This window comes from Pseudorasbora parva, chromosome 1 (assembly GCF_024679245.1).
Source record: "Pseudorasbora parva isolate DD20220531a chromosome 1, ASM2467924v1, whole genome shotgun sequence".
Taxonomy (NCBI): Eukaryota; Metazoa; Chordata; class Actinopteri; order Cypriniformes; family Gobionidae; genus Pseudorasbora; species Pseudorasbora parva.
This window is the reverse complement of record NC_090172.1, coordinates 3,218,250-3,239,996: the sequence shown is the minus strand read 5'-3', so window position 1 is coordinate 3,239,996 and position 21,747 is coordinate 3,218,250. Positions and strand designations below refer to the sequence as shown.

Below are 21,747 nucleotides of genomic sequence, written 5' to 3'. Positions count from 1 at the left end.
ATAATTATTCATGTCTTTCTTGAATGTGGCGGTTAAATGCTCTAGCGAGACTATAAACAAGGCTGACGGTGTTTACAAGGATACCACTTCGTTAACATTCATAATCAAAGACTGATCATCATTTGATAATTTTAACATGTAACTATTTCATGCATCTATAAAATCTGTATAGGTGAAACTGTAGTATCAAGGGCTGAAAATTGTAAAATGTGCTAAAACTGTAAATTATTATATCAGCCTGTAAACATTTAGCTGGGACTGGCAATGCAGGCCCTCTCTGTGCTTCCCCAGAGCGCACTATTATTAGGAAGGTGTGTCATTGCCTCAGTTGTACATCCACACACCTGCTTCAGGCCAGATGAGTTAGCAAAGCACATACAGACGTTACTCTGGCTCTGTTTATTCTTCACAGAGGTGAACTGAGCTCCTGGAGGCCGAGCTGTCCAAACCGCTCACTATCTAACATGCCTAGTGCCACACAGAGGTCCCGTTTACACCTGGTATTAACCCCTTAACTGTCACCCCCTTTTTTTAGAATAGTCATGAAAATAGACTTTGGAGTATAGACTTGAGTTTGGTCTTGATTTAAAGGCGACATGCAGCAGATTATTGCTGAAGTGAAAGCATTTCAAAATATGAAAGAATTAAAAAGTTATGGAAGTTTAAATTGACGGAAAATGAAAAATACAGTACTAAATATTTTTTATAAATATAAAATATATATTTTACCAAAAAATTTTACTCTAAAATTACTATAAAACCAAAGCCATATGTCTAACCAAGTTGTGTTCCAAATTTGAAGTTGATATCACAAAAATTGAAGTGCCCATGAGATTTTGTTTAGGCGCTGTACCAGAAATAGCCACCGGGGGTCATTCAATTTCCATTGATTGTTTTTTTTGATGCATTTTCCTGTAAATAAAACAAAATATGGAACCTTGAGACTCAGACATTTCCAATGATGTGTGTTTTGTCAAGATTAGAAATGATTTTGATTTTAAAGTAGTTCAAATACATTTCATATTCTGAAACATGACACCGCCCACTAGGGGAGGAGCCCGCTAGAAGATTTTAGAGTATCGTTTCCATGGTAACGCAACGTCTGATTTCAAAACGGTTTTCACAGGATGAAACTTGAGTTTGTAAGCTTTCGAATGATACCTTATTTATGATAATTACTAAAAAATATGATTTAAAAAAGGCGATCGAAAAAAGAGTGCCGTGCGTCCGCCAGGGGGACGGTAACAGTTAAGGGGTTAAGATGCATTTTGGTCGATCAGATCACAAAAGGAAGACAGTAAATACTGGCGTAAACGGGTCTAAAACGCTTTGAGCTTGTCCATTTTCGACTTTCGTTTTCGTAGTGTAGACGCTCATGTGGTCGAATGTGTTCAGGTTCAAACAAAAGACCGTCTTCTCTCCGTCTACTAACCTAATGCGTGAACATTATTGGAAGAGTGCTAGCCAGACGGGATTTATGCTGCATATCGGAATTATCGTAAATATGAGTTTCCGAGGTAAAAATGGCACATGAGCACCTCCCGATGTCGTGTTTACCACTGGGACATTTGGAAATAATTTTGATTCCCAAGTTCCCGAGATGGGCGTGGCATAACCATTAAAAATGGCGGATGGGAGACGAATTTCTGCTGTAGCAGGTGTTTTATTCGGGGGGTTTTCCGCAACAATTTCATTGTCTTGTCTTGTCGTTAAAGTAGTACAAATTTACATAAATTAATAATCATTTGAAGCATATTGTATATTTTAAATACATCGAAAATCGCATTTAGTTGACCATCATTCCAGAATAGTGAGCAAGCTGACTATAGATAGTGTGGTAAAGTAGCTATACAATAGGATCATGTATGGCTGAAAACTATTACCATTTGAGTCTTTAAGCAGCCTTATCTCGTCTACATTATGCCTTTATTGTGAATGTAATTATAAACAATATGCCCAGTGATATGATTTGATTTTTGGGACCAAGAAATGACAGTGAAATGGTTATAGTGTTAAAGTAACATTTTCCCAAAAGTATGAACCTGGCATCCTCTATTCTTACCGACAACAAAGCACTTGAACACAACAAGCTCGTAATCACGACTTCTGAAGTGGGAAGTAGAAAACTTCTGATAGCACGTGAAGGCGGCATAATACTGCATTCACATGCTCTCGGAATTATCGTAAATACGAGTTTTCTAGGTAAAAATTGCACATGAACGCCCTCCCATTTCAAAATTTGAAATGCACAAAATCAAAATAACGACTTTATCCGCCAAGTTATTGACGTGAACTCGACGCATGCGTGAGAATATGCCGCAGCTCCGCCGTTCATGACCCGGAAGAGGAGGAGCCGCTATCGCCTGAGCTCACGGCCGAGACCGCCACGGAAGACAATAACTTGGCACTATTTTGATTTTTTTTGCGCACAATAACTATTCTCGTCGCTTTGTAATATTATTGTACAGCCGCTGTAGTGAGATGGGCTTTGTATCGATGTCTTTAGTGCCTTTATGGGTCTTGTGAGTGGGAATGGACTGAATGCCAATGGAGGCCTTTCTGAAGCCTTTCTCAGCTTTCAACAAAAATATCTTCATTTGTGTTCTGAAGATGAACGAAGGTCTTACGGGTGTCCAACGACATGAGGGAGAGTAATTAATGCATTTTTCTGGGTGAACTAACCCTTTAAGGATACATAGAGTGCTTACCAACAATGATCCTCATTTCTGAGAGAAATAGTGAAGGTGATGCAGATACGAACAAGCTCTCCGTTTAGGATTAGAACGAATTTAACCCAAGCTCCTTTGATGACGTGATGATTACGCTACTGTTGATCATCTGTCCATTATCAGCTAAAGCCCGCCCTGATGATCTCATTGGTCAGTTTCTGTTGATCATCTGTCCGTCATCGGCTAAAGCCCACCCTGATGATCTCATTGGTCAGTTTCTGTTGATCATCTGTCCGTCATCGGCTAAAGCCCGCCCTGATGATCTCATTGGTCAGTTTCTGTTGATCATCTGTCCGTCATCGGCTAAAGCCCGCCCTGATGATCTCATTGGTCAGTTTCTGTTGATCATCTGTCCGTCATCGGCTAAAGCCCACCCTGATGATCTCATTGGTCAGTTTCTGTTGATCATCTGTCCGTCATCGGCTAAAGCCCACCCTGATGATCTCATTGGTCAGTTTCTGTTGATCATCTGTCCGTCATCGGCTAAAGCCCGCCCTGATGATCTCATTGGTCAGTTTCTGTTGATCATCTGTCCGTCATCGGCTAAAGCCCGCCCTGATGATCTCATTGGTCAGTTTCTGTTGATCATCTGTCCGTCATCGGCTAAAGCCCGCCCTGATGATCTCATTGGTCAGTTTCTGTTGATCATCTGTCCGTCATCGGCTAAAGCCCGGCCTGATGATCTCATTGGTCAGTTTCTGTTGATCATCTTTCCATCATCAGCTAAAGCCCGCCCTGATGATGTCATTGGTCAGTTTCTGTTGATCATCTGTCCGTCATCGGCTAAAGCCCGCCCTGATGATCTCATTGGTCAGTTTCTGTTCCGGCATAAATACTCCTCTATGGATCGAGTTCAGACCAAACTGCCCAAGCTCAAATGTTGTGGGCGGGGCTGAGTTCGGCTGAAATCCAGACTACACACACTCACATTTCTCCATGTGTTTTTCCATTGTCTTTGGGTGCATTTATATGCAAATTAAATGAGCTTATTTCAACCATTTGATTGAAAGATCAGAAAAAGGTCATACATTTACCCTCCCATAGACCCTCCCTTGGGTCAGAAGTGGTTGAAAGTGGACAAAAGAGAAGGGTTAAAACACCAGGTGTAAATGGGAACGTGCCTCTCTGGTCTACTTGATGCACTTGGTGGTACATCCATAATACAATGTGTCCAAACAAACCACGATTTAACATAGACCACAAATAGAGGCACAGAACGGTAGATTTGCAGTCCTAGTGCTTGATTTATACACCTGAACTCAGGGATTTAGAGAGGTGTATCAAGACTTTTGGCAATATAGGACCACATGGAGATGAGTTTAGCTAAAAATGTTGTATCGGATCAGCGTTTTAGGAGTCTGAAACCGGTATTTTTTTTAAATCGGGTCCCAGAGTGGATAAATCTGAAACCGACACCCTGGCTTTCTTATTGTAACGTAAAGTTTAGGGTTGGGGTAGGTGTAGGCATTAATAAAACACAATCTGGAAATTAGCTAATTTATGTATTGCTATTTTGTCGTCACTACCCCTTCAAGCTATAAGAGTTTTTTAATGTATTTCTGTGGCAGAAATATGTAGTAACTCCTAAAACATAATTCATGCTTCAAAACCAGTTTGTGCCAAACGCCACAAAACCTACAGAAGGATAAAGAATAGAATATGCACATTTGCATTAATTTTAGTAGCAATATATTACATGTAAATAGAAAACATTTAATGTCAGATATTTAAACAGATTTTGAAAATTAATGGATAATTTTGCATGCAATGGCTCAGACAATGAAGAGTTTCACTGAGAACCAACTCATCAGTTTTGATCACGCATTTAATTGTGCAAATGTACATTTGCTTAACTGATTTAAGAATTAATGTGCACATGGTAAAATCCCAAATGAGCTAAGGGCAAATTATTTGCATTACTTCGCCCTCTAGTGGTTAAAAACAGAGCTTCATCACATCATATAAACCATTATATGGTAGTTATTAATGGAAAACTTGTTTTAGAAGTTTAGTTAATTTCGTGGTGTGATCTTATTTTATTTTTTTGCAAGAAAAAAACTCATTACTCAGTGAATCTAGCTGAGAAGTCATAAGGTTATGAGCAAATATACTTTATTACATGGCATATTTTCAATGCAAGCTAAAATCAGCATCAAACATACCAAAACATTACCAGAATCATATTTAGATGATTTGAAAGGGGAAAAAAAAACACAAATTAGTGTTATAAAGTCAAGGGCAAAGCAGTCACACAGATATAAAACCTACTATACAATCCAAACTCAAGACACTGACACTGGTAAAACCTCCACCCAGAAGAAGAATCAGACTTACTAAAGGAGCTGCTCATTATACAAGCTGTCAGATAGTCACGTGTCTCAGAGAAAGGGTGGAACGGCAAGGCCACAGTTTAAGAGATGGAAACTAAGGCAAACTCAGGCCAGAAAACACACAGACAAGACCAGAAACAAGGAGTGCTATCAACTGTGGACCAATGAAAAGCATTTCCTCTCGAGTCAAATAATAAAACAGGCTTATATTAACACAAACTTTAGGACAAGGAGATGATTTATTAAATGTTAGGGTCAGATTCTGCCTCGAACATCAGGGGCCTATTGCACAAAACTAGGATAAGGGATTAAGCCAGGATTTCTTGGTGATCCTGGCTCAATTTATCCACTAATATACAGTTATTTTTCGTCTTTGTTATCGTTCTTGGTGTGAGTGTGCCTTCAGGGTACGTTTAAATGACAGCGGTGTACTACATTTTGCATACAGATGACAAGATCACCAAGATATCCCGGTTTAATCCCTTATCCTAGTTTTGTGCAATAGGCCCCAGGTCTAAATGGCTTCCTGTCAATAACAAAAACGCAGAGTCACTGGATGAGCAACTCATGACGTGTGTTATGAAGGTTCGGTCGTTACGCAGCTCTGGGTGTAAATAATGGCAACAGGTTAAACCTGCTTTTGCTGAGGGAAAGTTAGATATTGTCTGCAGCGATTACACGATAAGATGAAGTCTAGCAGAAGTCTATGCAAAGTGCTCATAAAAAGGAAGTGTTCGGTCAGTAGTCCATTTGTATACATTTCTCCCACGTGCACGCCTATCCTGCGTCCCATCCTTCATTGTGTTAGGTAAGAAATATGATATGACACCTCCACCAGAAGATCTGAGTATGGGAATAAATGAAGCGTATCGATTAGGTCTTCTTCTTGAGCTCCTCGAAGCGTCGTGACAGGTCGTCGAAGTCGATGTCGTCCGATGTGTTTGCGTTCGCTCCGAAGGATGAGGCCGGGAGTGTGTCGGGAACAGACGGGAGTTCGGGAAGGTTGGAGTTGTCATAGATCTGACCAGACGGGGACGGGCCTGAAGAGAAAAAAAACACAGCTTATAAGATTATCATACACTGCAAAAAAATGCTTTTCTTATTCAGTATTTTTTTCTTGTTTCCAGTCCAAATATCTAAAAATTCTTAAATCAAGATGCATTTACTAGATAAGTGACAACTGGGGAAAATATCTAAATGAAGTAAGTTTTTGCATCTTATTTCAGTTTGGGACGGAAACAAGGAACACGATTATTTTTCTCACCCCATTGGCAGATCATTTTGCCTGTTTTAAGCAAAAACTCACTCACATTTTGATTTATTTTTAAGAAAACAACGCAAAATATCTTATGTCGTTTTACTGATCTAGTAAATGCATCTTGATTTAGCATTTGTTAGATATTTAGACTAGAAACAAGACATATTACTGAGTAAGAAGAGCAGTTTTTTTGCAGTGTAATAAGACTGGGGGGTCATATTAGGACAGAGCACATACCTGGGATGACCTGGGAAGAATCACAGGGTTTGATTGACATGTCATCGATCTTAAAGAACACATGAAACAGGTTAACAACCACTCACAGCAGCCAGACTCGTACTGTGAAGAATTAGTGTTCATTTAGTGTAAACCTATTAATCTGTGAGTTAGTTGTTAGTGAACACGGACACCTCCTATATAAAGAGCACCCGAGAGGCCAACATACAGACATATCACAGACGTTCCCACAAAATATTCTTAAAACATCCAAACGCACAAAATAAGAGCATCCCACTTTATAAATCGCACAATTAAATGTAAACAAGCATAATCGACTCATCAGAACGGTTAAAGTGATTAAAATGTGTGTATATATATTAGAGCTGTCAAATCAATTAATTGCATCTAAAATAGTGCTATATATAAGTACCATAATATATGTGTGTGTGTGTGTGTACTGTGTATAATCATTGTATATATATATATATATATATATATAAATAAATATACACACATACATTTTATATATATATATATATATATATATATATATATATATATATATATTTATATACATACACATACATATATATATATATATATATATATATATATATATATATATATATATATAATGTATATACTGTAAATACTGTAAATATAACGTATGTGTGTTATGCATGTACGTACGTACAGAAATCCAAATGTTCATGGTTTGTTCAAGTTAATTCACAGCATTAATAATGTTAATAAGATTTTAATAATGTTGAAATTAACATTAACAAAGATAAACAAATGCTTTATTAAACAGTGCATTATTACTTCATGTTAACTACTGAGCGTTTATATGCATTATTAATGCATATAGTAATACTGCATTATTACATAACTGGTGTACGCATAAGAAAATGTTTGCCTGTATAAATAATGATTTGTATGTTTGGTGAAATCCGACTGATGATTAAAGCCGATCACGCGTGCACTTTATAAATGAGGCTCCTGTTGGTCAGTGTGTGTGTGTGTGTGTGTGTGTGTCCTGTACACATCTCATGCACAGTGGAGGAGTTTTTGGGGAAATACTTCAAGATGAACGTCTCAAACAGCAAAATCAGAAGAAAAAAGGATTGTATTTTTGTATAAAGGCAATGAAATATGTTAGGTGACATTCCCATGACAATTTAATAAATCCCCATAATTATAATGACAATATTCACATCTTCATTTTCTTTATGCAAAATACAATTGCACGTTTTCTTCCTTCTCATTTTGAGATTATGTGAGATTTACCTTTTGAGTTCATGACTTTTGCATCTTTATGCTGAACGCATACAGCATATGCATACCAACTTAAAAACTTAAAGGGACAGTTCACCCAAAAATGAAAATTGTCATTTACTCACCCCCAAATCCTGTATGAGTTTCTTTGTTCTGTTGAACACAAAATAAGATATTTTAAATAATGTCAGGTGACGGCACCAATTGATTTCCATTGTTTTTTCCTACTATGGGTGCCGACAACTGTCTGGTGTTTCATTTTTGGCTGAACTATCCCTTTAAAAAGCATTTCCCCCAAAACAAGCCAAGCACTTGGTGCTGGAGAGATCAGAATGCAGTGTTTTGGACCCGTAGCTCATGCCTGCGGAGGCTCCCTGTGTGACATCAGAGCCCGTCGCTCCAGCTGGACGTGCAAACTGGTTGAAAGACTAAATGTGTAAAACAAAACCTGTTGCACCATTTTAGGCCCCATTTACACTGCATGGTTAAAGTGACCCAATTCCGATATTTTTCCTCTCATGTGGATACGACATGTGAATGTGTAAGCAGTAAAGAAACACATGAATTCCGATATCCTCAGATCGGATTCAGGCCTCACTCATATGTGGTAATAAATCCGATATTATTCAGATACGTGCATTATCGTCTGCCAAGTAAGCGGTCAGATCGGATATTCCCCAGTAAACGCGATCAAGGGCTCTCCTCTTTTATCTCCGCCTTATGAGAGAAATGTTTTGCTGACCTTTAAAGATGTGTGAAAAAAAGTGCAGAAAGCAAAACATTGAATAACCATTTTGTCTGCGTTCATTGCATATCGTGCCGTTTTACTTCCTTTTCCGGTTAAAAACATCTTGGGCTGCTTCGCTAGCCTGGTCTTACCAGACTCTCATGCATTTCATTTGTACATATAGTCTGGCCACTCTCCATTGACAAGCGTTTACTTCCGGGAAGGCGGGAACTCTGTTGAGGTTTAAAACTATTGGATGAGCCGTAACCAATCGCTAACATTTGGTCGTGCCGTATGACATGCGCCCTTCGCCTGTTTCACACAAATCCGACAACATAAATGTGCACTTGTGCAGGCCACCTCAGTGATAAACCGAAAAGTCATGCATTGGGATTGGGATTTATTAACGGTGGACAGGAGAGTTTTGTGATCTGGAACGCGCCGCTCACGTGGGCCGTAACATGATTGTATGCTGTAAATAAAATATCATATGCTTGGTATGATAATAAATGCTGCTATAAATAACGGACCGATTTAAATGTTTAAGTGCTTTTATTTTCATTCGTTTGAGCGGTGATGAAATATATTGCTCTTTAAATACTTGTCAGCATTTTAAAGAAATACAAGTTTAGAAATGCATCCTAATAACAGCAAAGCACAATTGTACGGTGCTCTGCAGGGGTCAAAAAGGATAATAAACAGTGAATTTTGAAGTGGTATATTCTTGAAAACTCAGAGATGTGAAAACTCTTACATCACCACACGACCTGGTGTTTGTCTAAAGCAGTAACGTTAGGTAACTCGGCCGGGGATTATGCGGGTGGTGAGAGACGGACGGCTATATAATAACTGGCCAGCCCCTGAAACTTAAATGATGGCAATACCTTCTGACCCCACGAGGAACAGTTACCGTCCGAACAGCTTCAGCAACTCCTTCATCACTAACGGAGCGAGCTGGAAAATCAAACTTTTCCTAAATTTACCCTGTTGGAGGGCCACAACATCATGGCCACCAACAAACCCCAGCAAAGACTGTTATTGCTCCGACTTTAACTTCTGGATATTCAGCAGCGGAGCCACAACGGAGTGAATGGTTTCGTTCGCATCTTTCTCCGCCGCCATTACTGAACTACAACTCAAACTAGCGCTCGACATCAACGTCATCGTTCTCAGACACTCCCTCTGTTCGCTGATTGGACCGGTAAAAATTTGTTCAGAGAAAACCTAAGACTACACAGCAGTCCCAGACGGAGTACTGAAGGAAAATGAAAATTGAGCGGAAACACGTATGAGGGCAGAGCCAGGCTACAGCAGTAAATGCAAATATCGGATACGGGTCGCTTTTAAAAGATGATGTAAGCGGGTCATCCAAAAAATCTGATATAGTCACCAAATCAGAAATTGTGCATCAAGACCTGCAGTGTAAATGCGGCTTTAGTGTAGTGTCCCAAATCAAATACTTCCCTACTATGTATTTTTCACTTGTTATTATCAAAGTTCGTAACTGTTGGGAATGGTAGAACGTGTCAGTGTGGAAGTGCATCATCTAGTTGAGTCTGGTCAGAGTTTTAAATGGTGCAACAGGTGTAATATTAACCGGAAAACTGGACGTAGCCTAGCGTAGATCTTACACCAAACCGTTTTAGGTCCAGCTGGTGCAAACGGCCCCTTAGGACGGACAACAGAGCGGATGTGACTTAGACAGGATGTGAACTGTAATAAACGTCTCTTCCCTGCGAGGTGAAAGGTCGTCTCCGTCTGTCTGGAAGGGTGAGCACTTGAACTTACAGACTCGTAGGTGGGGGGGCAGCTGGGGAGCTGTGGGGGAAGCCCTCCTCTCGCTGGGGGCTGGAAGTTGCTAAAGCCATCATAGGTGCCAACGGGACCGTTAAAGGGCTCCTGTAGGGGGAAAACATTATTTGAAACTGATTTTTTTATTGGTCATGTAGAGCTGCATGATTTGAACGTAATGATTCATCCAGTAATGAACAAGTGAAGTATTTATGAGTTAGTCATTGAATCATTCATTCAAGAGATTTGTTCAAAAACACTGATTCATCCAGTAATGAAACAAGTGAAGTCTTCGAGTGAGTCATTGAATCATTCATTCAAGAGATTTGTTCAAAAACACTGATTCATCCAGTAATGAAACAAGTGAAGTCTTCGAGTGAGTCATTGAATCATTCACTCAAGAGATTTGTTTAAAAACACTGATTCATCCAGTGATGAAACAAGTGAAGTCTTTATGAGTGAGTCATTGAATCATTCACTCAAGAGATTTGTTTAAAAACGCTGATTCATCCAGTGATGAAACAAGCGAAGTCTTTATGAGTGAGTCATTGAATCATTCACTCAAGAGATTTGTTTAAAAGCACTGATTCATCCAGTAATGAAACAAGTGAAGTCTTTATGAGCGAGTCATTGAATCATTCACTCAAGAGATTCATTCAAAAACGCTGATTCATCCAGTAATGAAATAAGTGAAGTCTTTATGAGCGAGTCATTGAATCATTCACTCAAGAGATTCATTCAAAAACGCTGATTCATACAGTAATGAAACAAGTGAAGTCTTTGAGTGAGTCATTGAATCAATCATGCAACCTAATTTTGAATTAAATAATTAAAATGAATTAAACAGAAATTAACCTTTTGTCATTTTGTTTAGTTGTCTATTCAGAATTATATAAGAATAGTGAGCTCTATTTTAAAAGTGATTCTCAATTCATCCTGAATCATGCAGCTCAGGTAAAGTAAAATCAGCTAGACAGATGTCATGTCTTACAGCTCCTTTGGCCGGTGGGTAGTTGAAAGCCGTGGGCATTGGCATGGGCATTGGCATGGGCATAGGCATGCCGACAGCGGGAGCGGTGAAGCCTCCTCCACCGCCTCCTCCACCACCTCCTCCTCCGCCCGCTCCAGGCTTCCTGAAGTCACTGTTCACATCTATCAGATCGGCCTCTTCCCCCGGACACACTTCTGGCTGTGAACGTTACAACAGTTCAAACAACTCCAGCTTATAGAGATGAGCTAAGCCAGAAAGGAAGAGGAAATCCATTCCTACCCGAACCATGGCATCAGGTTCATAGGGGACGTTGTAGTTCTTGGCGATCTCAATGAGGTAACGCTCCACCAAAATCTTGGGAGGGGCTTCCACGCTCAATTTGTGCATGAGCTACAGAAAGACAACTCAATATTAAAACACAAGCTTAAAAGAAGATCTCATATTAAATATCTGTGATATTCAGTATATGACTCAGCTTCTCAATCAATTTAAAGGGATAGTTCACCCAAATATAAATGTTATGTAATCATTTACTCGCCCTCATGCTGTCCCAAACCTGTATGAGTTTCTTTCTTCTGTAAACACAAATATCTTGAAGAATATTGGTAACGCACCCATTTACTTCGATATTATTTTCTTTCCCACTATGGAAGTCAATGGGATGTCTGGCTCCCAACATTCTCCAAAATCTCTTCTTTTACGGTCATACAGGTTTGGAACGACATGAGACATTATTTTAGGTTGGACTATCCCTTTAACAAGCATGATTTGAGGTAACATACAACTCAGGATTACTGTTAAATGCCAAAAATCAAATACTTAAAGTGTTAAATGGCTATAAAAATGCCCTAATGAAAGGATGACCACCTCTAAAACAAGCATGCGTCATCATACCCTATCATTAACTGTTCCAATCTGGTTTGTCCTACATAGCTTTCCATACTCTTTGCTGTATTTGGCACACAGCTGATCTGAAACCTGTGAAGGAGGGGGGAAAAAAGACATAAATGATCCATACTCCATCTCTAGAAATACATGAAAATAACGGAGACAAATTCTACCCACAATCTTGAGCTCCGCCACTTCTGACTGCAGTCGAGGAGCAGCCCAGATGAGAGTGGACACCGCTTCCTGTAGACCAGGGTCCAGTTCCCTGAAGAGAGGATGGAGAGATTAAAGAACAGGCTGCATCTAAAATAACACGCTTCCCTACTATACAGCAGGCCAAAAACAGCTGGTAGAGCGGCATGATTCATCGTTAAAAGATGGGGATCTCGATTCAAACACCCACGAAATCTTATTCCTAAATGACAGCGATTCGTCTCTGTCTAATAAACCTTTGAGGAGTATGATCACAGTGAACTAGGGCTGCACGTTTTCAAGTTTTTCATTAACCGTTAACCGAGGCCCTTAGCGGTTAATACTCGGTTAACCATAGTGTGCGTCAGGGTTATTATTTTTAGTTTATTAATTTGACGACCACCATCTCCGTAGTGAACGCGCCTATAGAGAGAAATGCACATCATGAATTACGTAATCAGAGAGTAGCCTATTTCTTTTCGTTTTAAATTGTTAAAAGACATTTCAAGCTTTCTTAAGATCTATTTCATGTCTGCGAGGCGTACGCTGAGTTTCGTTAAATTAGGATGAGATGCGCTCCAGTTCACGAGCAATGTGAGTGGCCGCGAGGGCGCCTGCATGATTAGGGCATGTAGTAAAATATGCAGCCGAGAACGATTCCCACACTTTTGACTCGCGGCTGAGCCTCTTTCTGTGGACTCGTTCCTTCAGCTCTGGCCATCTTGCTTTCAGTCCGCGATTAGAATCACTTCAAACTTTCTTTCTTCTGCTCCGTTATGCACAGCGCGTGCGGCTCCCGCTCTGCTTCTGCCCTAATGCGACTTACAGTCCAGTGCGACTTAAGTTATTTTCCTCTTCATGACGCAATTTTTGACTGATGCGACTTATACTCCGGAGCGACTTATAGCTTGAAAAATGCGGAAAGCACTGCATTGCAATACTTGCATTTTGCCCCGTCACTCTCAATTTTAAAGTGATCCCACGCTGTACTTTTCTTTGCCCGCTTAGAAACTAAGCTGGCATGACTTCTTGTGGATATTACAAATGTCTGGGAGCGCTCTGGCGGTCTCTAGTGGTGCAAAAATATATTACAACTAAATTCAAAGCACGTCATTGACGCCACTTAAAGGGGGGGGTGAAACACTCAGTTTCAGTCAGTGTCATGTCAATCTTGAGTACCTATAGAGTAGCATTGCATCCTGCATATCTCCGAAAAGTCTTTATTTTTTTTATAATTATATAAGAAAGATGCGCTGTTCCGAGTCTTTCCGAAAAAAGCCGAGCGGGTGGGGGCGTGTCATGTGAGCGGAGCTAAATAATGACGTGTGCAGCAGCGCGCTGCAGTGAGGAAAGTGAGTCGCTCTGTGAGGAAAGTGATTCGCTCTGTGAGGAAAGTGATTCGCTCATTGAGGAAAGTGATTCGCCCGCCGCGTGAGGAAAGTGATTCGCTCTGTGAGGAAAGTGATTCGCTCTGTGAGGAAAGTGATTCGCTCAGTGAGGAAAGTGATTCGCCCGCCGCGTGAGGAAAGTGAGTCGCTCTGTGAGGAAAGTGATTCGCTCTGTGAGGAAAGTGATTCGCTCAGTGAGGAAAGTGATTCGCCCGCCGCGTGAGGAAAGTGAGTCGCTCTGTGAGGAAAGTGATTCGCTCAGTGAGGAAAGTGATTCGCCTGCCGCGTGAGGAAAGTGAGTCGCTCTGTGAGGAAAATGATTCGCCCGTCGCGTGAGGAAAGTGCTAATACAGATCGACCGCCGGCCTATCAGTGGGTAAGTCAGTAGCTACTGGTTATATCACCTGTTTAGCATCCTACAAGCCAGCGCTTTGATGGGCGTAGCCTGTTGCTTTCGCTCTCTCCCTCTCTCTCTCTCACGCTCTTCCGGTAGAATTGTCCGTAAGGCCCATACAAGGAAATTCCGCCCCCATTAACGTCAAAGGGGACGCATGATCTCAAAAAACTTGCCGAAACTTATGACTAACCGGAAGTAGTATTTTTGACAAAGAAATACTCCCATCAAACGTCCACCTTAACTTTTGAAACTTTGTCTATGTTTAGTATGGGATTCCAAGTCTTTAACAGTGTAAAAAGATCAGTATGCATGAAACAGCATTTCACCCCCCCTTTAACCGAGCAAAATGTTTCACTCGGTTACGCAATTTTTAACGGTTAATCGGTCAATCGGTTAACCATGGACACCCCTACAGCAAATATTCAGATCTGTGTTCTGATCCAGGCAGAGCCATCATCATGTATAGATATGAAACAGCTTTTCAAACACACAGAATCATTATTTCCGTCTTGCAAATTAATCTCTTGAACAAATTCAAATTATCACAGAAGTCAACTGTATTTGTCATTAAATCATTCATTCAAAAGATTTGTTCAAAAGCACTGATTCATCCAGTACCGAAACAAGTGAAGTCTTTATGAGTGAGTCATTGAATCATTCATTCAAGAGATTGGTTCAAAAGCACTGATTCATCCAGTAATGAAACAAGTTACAGGTGTGTTCGACATCGGCTGCGGCTGGATGGATGCGATCGGCGACAGTAGCTGCGTGCAGGCGGGGAGGAGCTGCAAACGGAGACGTGAAGTCGGACACTTTCTGCTTCCCGTAGTGACGCTTGCGCTGTTTTTCAAACTTTATCACAGCTGAAGTTAAATAAATGCAATATTTCTCAAATACACAGCTGTTTCAGTTTTCATTCAATACTTTATGTACTGCTTAATAAAGTGTCTATTTGGACAAGATTAAAGTTCAACATATAAGCCTACGCTATCAATGAAGTGTTGTCAACAGTTTTTATCAGTTTTAGTTTGATAAGCATGACAATATAACATCGCAACTACACAAAGAGGTTTTACTGTTATAAATAAATGATTTTTGAGCATTAGCGTAACATAAGGTTTTAGAATAAACACGAAACGCATGTGATCGCTGTCATGAATCGGCCAATCGTGGATCAGCTGTGTCGTCATCAGAGCTCGAGCAGCCTCCTGCAGTCCCCCTTGAGAATCTGCAGCGGCTGCATCAGCCGGCTGCTCTCGAATCGCTCTCTCGATACTTCGTTGACATCAACACAGTCATGTGCGTCGCCGCTGTCTCAAGTCAGACAAAATTTCTAACCGGCATGCACTGCTTCAAGTCAGCCGCCGATCGGTCTGCGCATCGCTGGGTGAAGTCGAACAAGCCTTAAGTCTTTATGAGCGAGTCATTGAATCATTCACTTCACCCAATTAAAAAAAAGATTTAAAATGAATTAAATATTTTTTAAATAGACTGCAGCAAATAACATTTTTATTAGAACTTCTAGTAAAAGGCATGTTATTTTGTTAAGTTGTCTGTTCAAAATCGTGGGAGAATCATAATTACTTAATTACAGTTGTACTTTCCTTCTCAAGAGAGTATGGGTTTTCAGAAGCAGCCCCAGAACATTAAGTCACATTTAATGAGAGAACAAAAGGTTACTCACTTCATGGACTGTATTAAGCCGAATCGGGTGAGCAGCAAATCACAGTATAACTCCAGGATCTCCATGGCCTCCACCAAATAATCTTCCCTGATGATGTGCTCGACTCGGATTCTTGCGCGCTCATCTTTGCCCGATGACAAGTAGTCTGCAATTTCCTTCCGAGCCTTCTGGGCTAATTCGGCTAATTCAGATCAAACAGATTCAATTCAGTTAGAAGGAACTTACCCCAAATATGTGCACGACAAAGACACACTAAACTTACTTTTCTTCTTCTCAAGAAGTTTGAGGCGGTTTATGACCAGCCTGAGATTGACACGGAGTCTCTCGGATTTGAACCCTCCACCAAGCATGATGGGGCTCTGCAGGAACAAACATCAGGGTAAAGGCACAGAAAGTCATACTAGTATGTTATTGAAGCTACAGACAAACAGATGTTGGAGATACGCAGGGCCGGCGCAAGCTCAAATGCCGCTCTAGGCAGAGCACGATCGTGCCGCCCCACTCACAATTAGGTATCCTTAAGATGCATGTACATACAAATTAATATTTTCTTTATCTATAAAATTAAACTAAAATAAAAACATGCAAGCATGTTTTCAGATTTTATTTTTCATTCTGCAACGTGAAAAAAGTACACAGTGCTACAGCTGCAATTTCTGTTTTATAATAGACAGTGTACCGAATAAAACTAAACATAGGTCAGTGTATATTTTGGCCATTCGATTTTCCTTAAAGAAACGGGTATTCAAAAACAAAAAACGGCTCCTTTTTCGTTTTTTCATTTTTTAAACAAAACGAAAAACAAGAATTCAGCATGATTTGTCGTTTTTCGTTCAGAGGTAGAAAATGAATAAACAGCTTGAATATTCGATTTCTACACATGGGCGGTAACTGCTCTTCCTCAGTTAAGCACAGCAGAATAAAAGTACGAACGAAATATCGAACCCATAAACCGTTTTATAAACCGCAAACGAAATATGAAAAATCGAGCCAAAATCTAATTTTTCGTTTTTAAACTAAACAAAAAAACGAATAAACAAGCGGATTTATCTGTTCTCATTATTCCATTCCTAACAGGAAATGAAATGATCAGATGATACACGGACCTGATGCACGCAACTTTTTAGCTCATTGGAGGTTTTGATTTTTTCTTGACTGATACACACAAACAGACATTCACTGATTCACATAATAGCCTACATTTCAGAAGCGTGCGCGTCGGGCTTTCGCAGCGGCAAACGCTTTGATTGCGTCCTCGAGTTTAACTTTTTCTACAAGTTCATGCTCAATTGCAATTGTTGCTAGTCCATTGAATCTGTCTTTTGTCATTGTACGTCGGACTCGGAGATCATTTTTAATCAGTTTAAGCTTTGAGAAACTGCGTTCTCCAGAGCTCACAGTGACGGGGAGAGTGAGAAGCACTCTCAATGCTATAAAAACATTTGGAAAAATCAACACAATCTCATGGTCATGCGTATAAATAGATACGCACTTTATGCGTATAATACGCCATAACCCTAATAATACGGTTCGTATGTATAATACGCCATAAAGTGCGTATCATATGCACGCGAAAAACCGCGTACCATATGCACCACAAGATTGCAAACTCGAGAGCGCATTATTGTAGCACGAAAGTACATTAATATAGTGCGCGAGCGCAAATCTCTCTCTGCTCGCGCGCGGAATGTAATGTGCGAGCGCGAATCTCCCTGCTCGTGCGCGATAACTCTGCGTGCTCTCAGATACGCTGCTCTTGTTAGAATGTTTTGTCTGGGCTCACTCAGAGAATATGCCTGCACTTAAAACGTGTCCAGTGCAATCGCGAATTCAGATTCCAAAAGGCAAAAATAATTAAAATCTGAACAAAATGCCCCCTAATAGATATAATATAAGCATATATAATGTAATAATAGATACGTGGGCAAAATGCCCCAGTAAAATTATGATATATCTAACTGCATCAAACACAAATGCAACAGAATAAAACTAATTAAAAATACTGACTACTAAATTAATGAAATCCATTTTATTGGGAAAATGTTACTGCAATTTGTGAGTTAAGTTATCTTTCACCGCAAAAGTTGGCATACATTTCTAAATAATCCACTGGCAGTGGCAGAACAAGACTTTTATACATGGGGTGGCCACGGCTGCTTTGGGGGTCCAGAGACCGTGAATATCATGTGTTATACTTATTTGTTTTCATTGTTTTGACCAATGTAACCTTAAATATGTAACAATAAATAAGCACCCACAACAGTAGATATCAGTGAAATTTCACAATTCTCAGCCTAATAATATAAATGTAAAACATTATTGAATACAAGTGAACAGTTGAAGCTGCAGGACACAGTGATTCAGGTACAGAAATTAAATAATCAAACATAATAACATTGCATAATCGTTTTAAGTGCAGGCATATTCTCTGAGTGAGCCCAGACAAACATTTCTAACAAGAGCAGCGTATCTGAGAGCGCACGCAGAGTTCTCTCGCACGAGCAGGAAGATTCGCGCTCGCACATTACATTCCGCGTGCGAGCAGAGAGAGATTTGCGCTCTCGACATTTGACAGGGAAATAACGCCATACTTTTCCAGTCTTAAGCAATCCTGAAGAACTATTGTAGGCTGTTCTCCTATTTCTTTGAGAGATGCGATGTCATATAAAAGTCCAAATAAGCGCCCATGGTCTCGAAGCAGCGGAAAGCGCTCTTCAACGGAACGGATGGCACAGTCGAGAGTATTTTGCACGCATATACTAATCGATGCTGCTCTAAGTGAGGTGGGGGCGCGAATTTTTATTCTAAATTTAAAGTTAATTTAAATTCATACTAATGGAGTGGGAAAAAATGTTGTTGATATAAGTGCGATAATTGTAACCTACCTAATGTAAAACTAACAAATAAATTTATAAAAAAAATTCTCTCTCTCGCTTTCGCTCTCTCGCCTTCTCTCTCTCTTGCCGCCCTGGCTGAGCTGCCGCCCTAGGCGGCTGCCTAGTTCGCCTATAGGCACGCGCCGGCCCTGGAGATACGCCTCCTGTTAGGTGAGTGACGTCACTGGCAAGCCATGACATCCCCACAAGTCAGCTATTAGAAACATTAGGGTTTCAGATAAAAGTAGTCCCTAACGTTACCCATGTCAAAAAAAGCATTATCAGTAACATTTCTATGGTATCCGTTCAAAATACCGCGGTTACGCTACAATTACTTTTGTACAGAATTATTGCGGTATTTACGAGTAGTACAAAGAACACCAAGGTACATTTCCAAGAAAAGATGTTAAAAATCCAGCACTTTTTAAGTTGGATACACGCTTATATGTTTAAAAACACTGCCTAGTTAGTATTTCGGCTCCCTGGGGTGTGCTAAGTAGTATGAGTCACGGCAGTTAGCCAAAACAAGTGTCAAAAACAGTGTTATATGGATCGATTTAATCATCTATACTGGTTATTTCACAACGCATAAATAATATTTAAAACGGTTTTCGAGCTGATAAGGATTCTGATTGTCCAAACCAGGAAGAGACTCTCGATTAGCGGCTAGATGAGCTAATTCAGTAAACAAAACCTACAGACATTAATAAATCATCATCAATGCCGAATACAAATGATACATAAGAAATAACAAACGCCATATTTACATGTGAATTCCTCTTTAGACGCTGGCAATCAGTCGGTTTGTTTGGACAGAATGTTTGGACGACCGCTCGGTTAGCATTCACTTCCGCATTGGACGTGACTTCATTGATGACGTTAGGCGTCACGTGGTCACCGGTGGGAAACCCCGTCACTAATCACATGTCTTTAATGATGTCATGTTTATGATATTACATGATATGGTAGAATAGTTACTACTCCAAAATAGGCCAAATAATAACACATTTTATTCTGATGGGTTGTAAAACGAGTGGTCCATTTCTAAATATGATCCATATAATGTTGATCTGTATAATCGTCCTGCAAAGAGTCTAATGTAGGCTACATGCCATGATAGTATTTGTCCTGTCACTGTAATATGATTGGCTAAGTGTAAATATCGTTTTTTTAGACCTGATCTGATCATTTGCTTATTAAACAGGTATAGAGGTGATATGGAGAAACTGGTGATCATTTGTTTCGGGAATGTCCTTTTACTCGATCTTTCTGGAATAATATTGATGCTCTGATTGTCCAAAAGATTTTCTTTATCATTTAGACACATTCTTTTTGGCTTTTATGCCAAAGAAAGTTATCTAATTGATGCTAGTTTTTGTATGAACCTTCTTTTATTTATTGGAAAGTTTCACATCCATAAATGTAGGCTACATTTATAAAAAAGTAAACCCTACTTTAAATTCTTTAAAGAAGAATTGAAGATGTATTTAAATACAATTTCAACTTCTGTTAATAAGAAAGCAATGAAAACATCAAGAATATGTGCCATGTTTAATATTCTTTCTTTATTTTTGCCCTCTTCTTTCTTTTCTATTCTCTCTGCTTCCGTCTTTTAGGATTATTGTTCAAAATCTGAACTTTTTACCTACTTTTTGATATTTCTTGTATGTATCGAATTATTTGTTTGTTAATTTTGCAATAAAAGAAAAAAGGTGGCATGGACAGTCTCCTTCTTTCTCACGGCTGCCATCTTTTGGAGAAAGTGAGAGAAGCAGCTGTCATTTACAGTCATCATGAAATCAAAACGGACAGTTCTTTTTTTGGGGGGGGGATATTGCAGTGTTTATTATAATTGATTTATCCGTGTACATCATTATTTTACATAATTCATGTGTAGTAATCAGTTATGATTGATTTGAATCAGAATAACTTCCTCTTGCAGCATCTCTCCTCTTCTTCGATGACGAGGGCGGGCCACCTGTCACTCACACGAGATCAGCCAATGGCAAACCACAACCGTCCAATCAAGCCCCGCCCTACATTTGTTCTTGTTCGAGGAGCCGGATGGATATAAACTCGGATATAACTCATTTTCATGCCAACACAACAATACACACAAACCTGACAAAGAAAAAAATCTATGTATGAGTAGGCCTATACAAATTCTTAAAGGAACTGAAAGTGGATAGAGATGCATTGTAACATTTTAATTTCAGCTGTATCCTTTTTTATCTTGAGCCAAATAAACGGCCGCACACGTTTATATCTCACAATTCTCTATATCTTATAAATTAATTATTTATATGTATTATAGATATTTTTTTATATCTCAATTCTGACTTTATATCTATCAATTCTGTCTTTATATCTCACAATTATGACTTTATATCACTCAATTATGTCTATATCTCACAATTCTGACTTTATATCTCACAATTATGACTTTATATCTCACAATTATTACTTTATATCTTACAATTATGACTATATCTCACAATTATGACTTTATATCACTCAATTATGTCTATATCTCACAATTATGACTTTATATCTCACAATTATGACTTTATATCTCACAATTATGTCTATATCTCACAATTATGACTTTATATCTCTCAATTATGTCTATATCTCACAATTATGACTTTATATCTCACAATTATTACTTTATATCACTCAATTATGTCTATATCTCACAATTATGACTTTATATCTCACAATTATGACTTTATATCTCACAATTATGACTTTATATCACTCAATTATGACTTTATATCTCTCAATTATGTCTATATCTCACAATTATGACTTTATATCTCACAATTATGACTTTATATCACTCAATTATGTCTATATCTCACAATTATGACTTTATATCTCACAATTATGACTTTATATCACTCAATTATGACTATATCTCACAATTATGACTTTATATCTCACAATTATGACTTTATATCTCACAATTATGACTTTATATCTCTCAATTATGACTTTATATC

At 39.2% G+C, this 21,747-nt stretch overlaps 1 protein-coding gene across 3 annotated transcripts; it reads right to left on the bottom strand.

The window, feature by feature from the left end:
- Positions 1-4,819: 4,819 nt before the first annotated feature.
- ist1 (IST1 factor associated with ESCRT-III) lies at positions 4,820-19,637 on the bottom strand. 3 transcript variants are annotated; one of them, XM_067452291.1, is made up of 11 exons: positions 19,513-19,637; positions 16,132-16,228; positions 15,870-16,050; positions 12,386-12,473; positions 12,215-12,298; positions 11,600-11,710; positions 11,321-11,518; positions 10,327-10,437; positions 7,937-7,964; positions 6,555-6,603; positions 6,030-6,099 (listed from the first exon to the last, which is right to left on the bottom strand). In XM_067452291.1, exons 2-10 carry the CDS (start codon positions 16,217-16,219, stop codon positions 6,596-6,598), a joined length of 897 nt encoding a protein of 298 aa, XP_067308392.1. In that variant the 5' UTR covers positions 16,220-16,228; positions 19,513-19,637; the 3' UTR covers positions 6,030-6,099; positions 6,555-6,595. The 3 variants fall into 3 exon arrangements, with proteins under 3 accessions (XP_067308316.1, XP_067308392.1, XP_067308256.1); XM_067452215.1 differs by lacking the exon at positions 7,937-7,964 and having other exon boundaries at positions 4,820-6,099; XM_067452155.1 differs by lacking the exons at positions 6,030-6,099; positions 6,555-6,603; positions 7,937-7,964 and having other exon boundaries at positions 8,032-10,437.
- Positions 19,638-21,747: the final 2,110 nt, after the last annotated feature.

What these genes read in the sequence shown, in the direction of transcription:
- ist1 (XM_067452155.1), bottom strand. Translation starts at nt 16,219, where the DNA reads ATGCTTGGTGGAGGGTTCAAATCCGAGAGACTCCGTGTCAATCTCAGG. An exon ending in TTGGAACAGTTAATGATAGG is followed by an intron (nt 11,711 to 12,214) that starts GTATGATGACGC and finishes GTCTTTCTGTAG; the next exon opens with CTCATGCACAAATTGAGCGT. An exon ending in AACCTGATGCCATGGTTCGG is followed by an intron (nt 11,519 to 11,599) that starts GTAGGAATGGAT and finishes TAACGTTCACAG; the next exon opens with CCAGAAGTGTGTCCGGGGGA.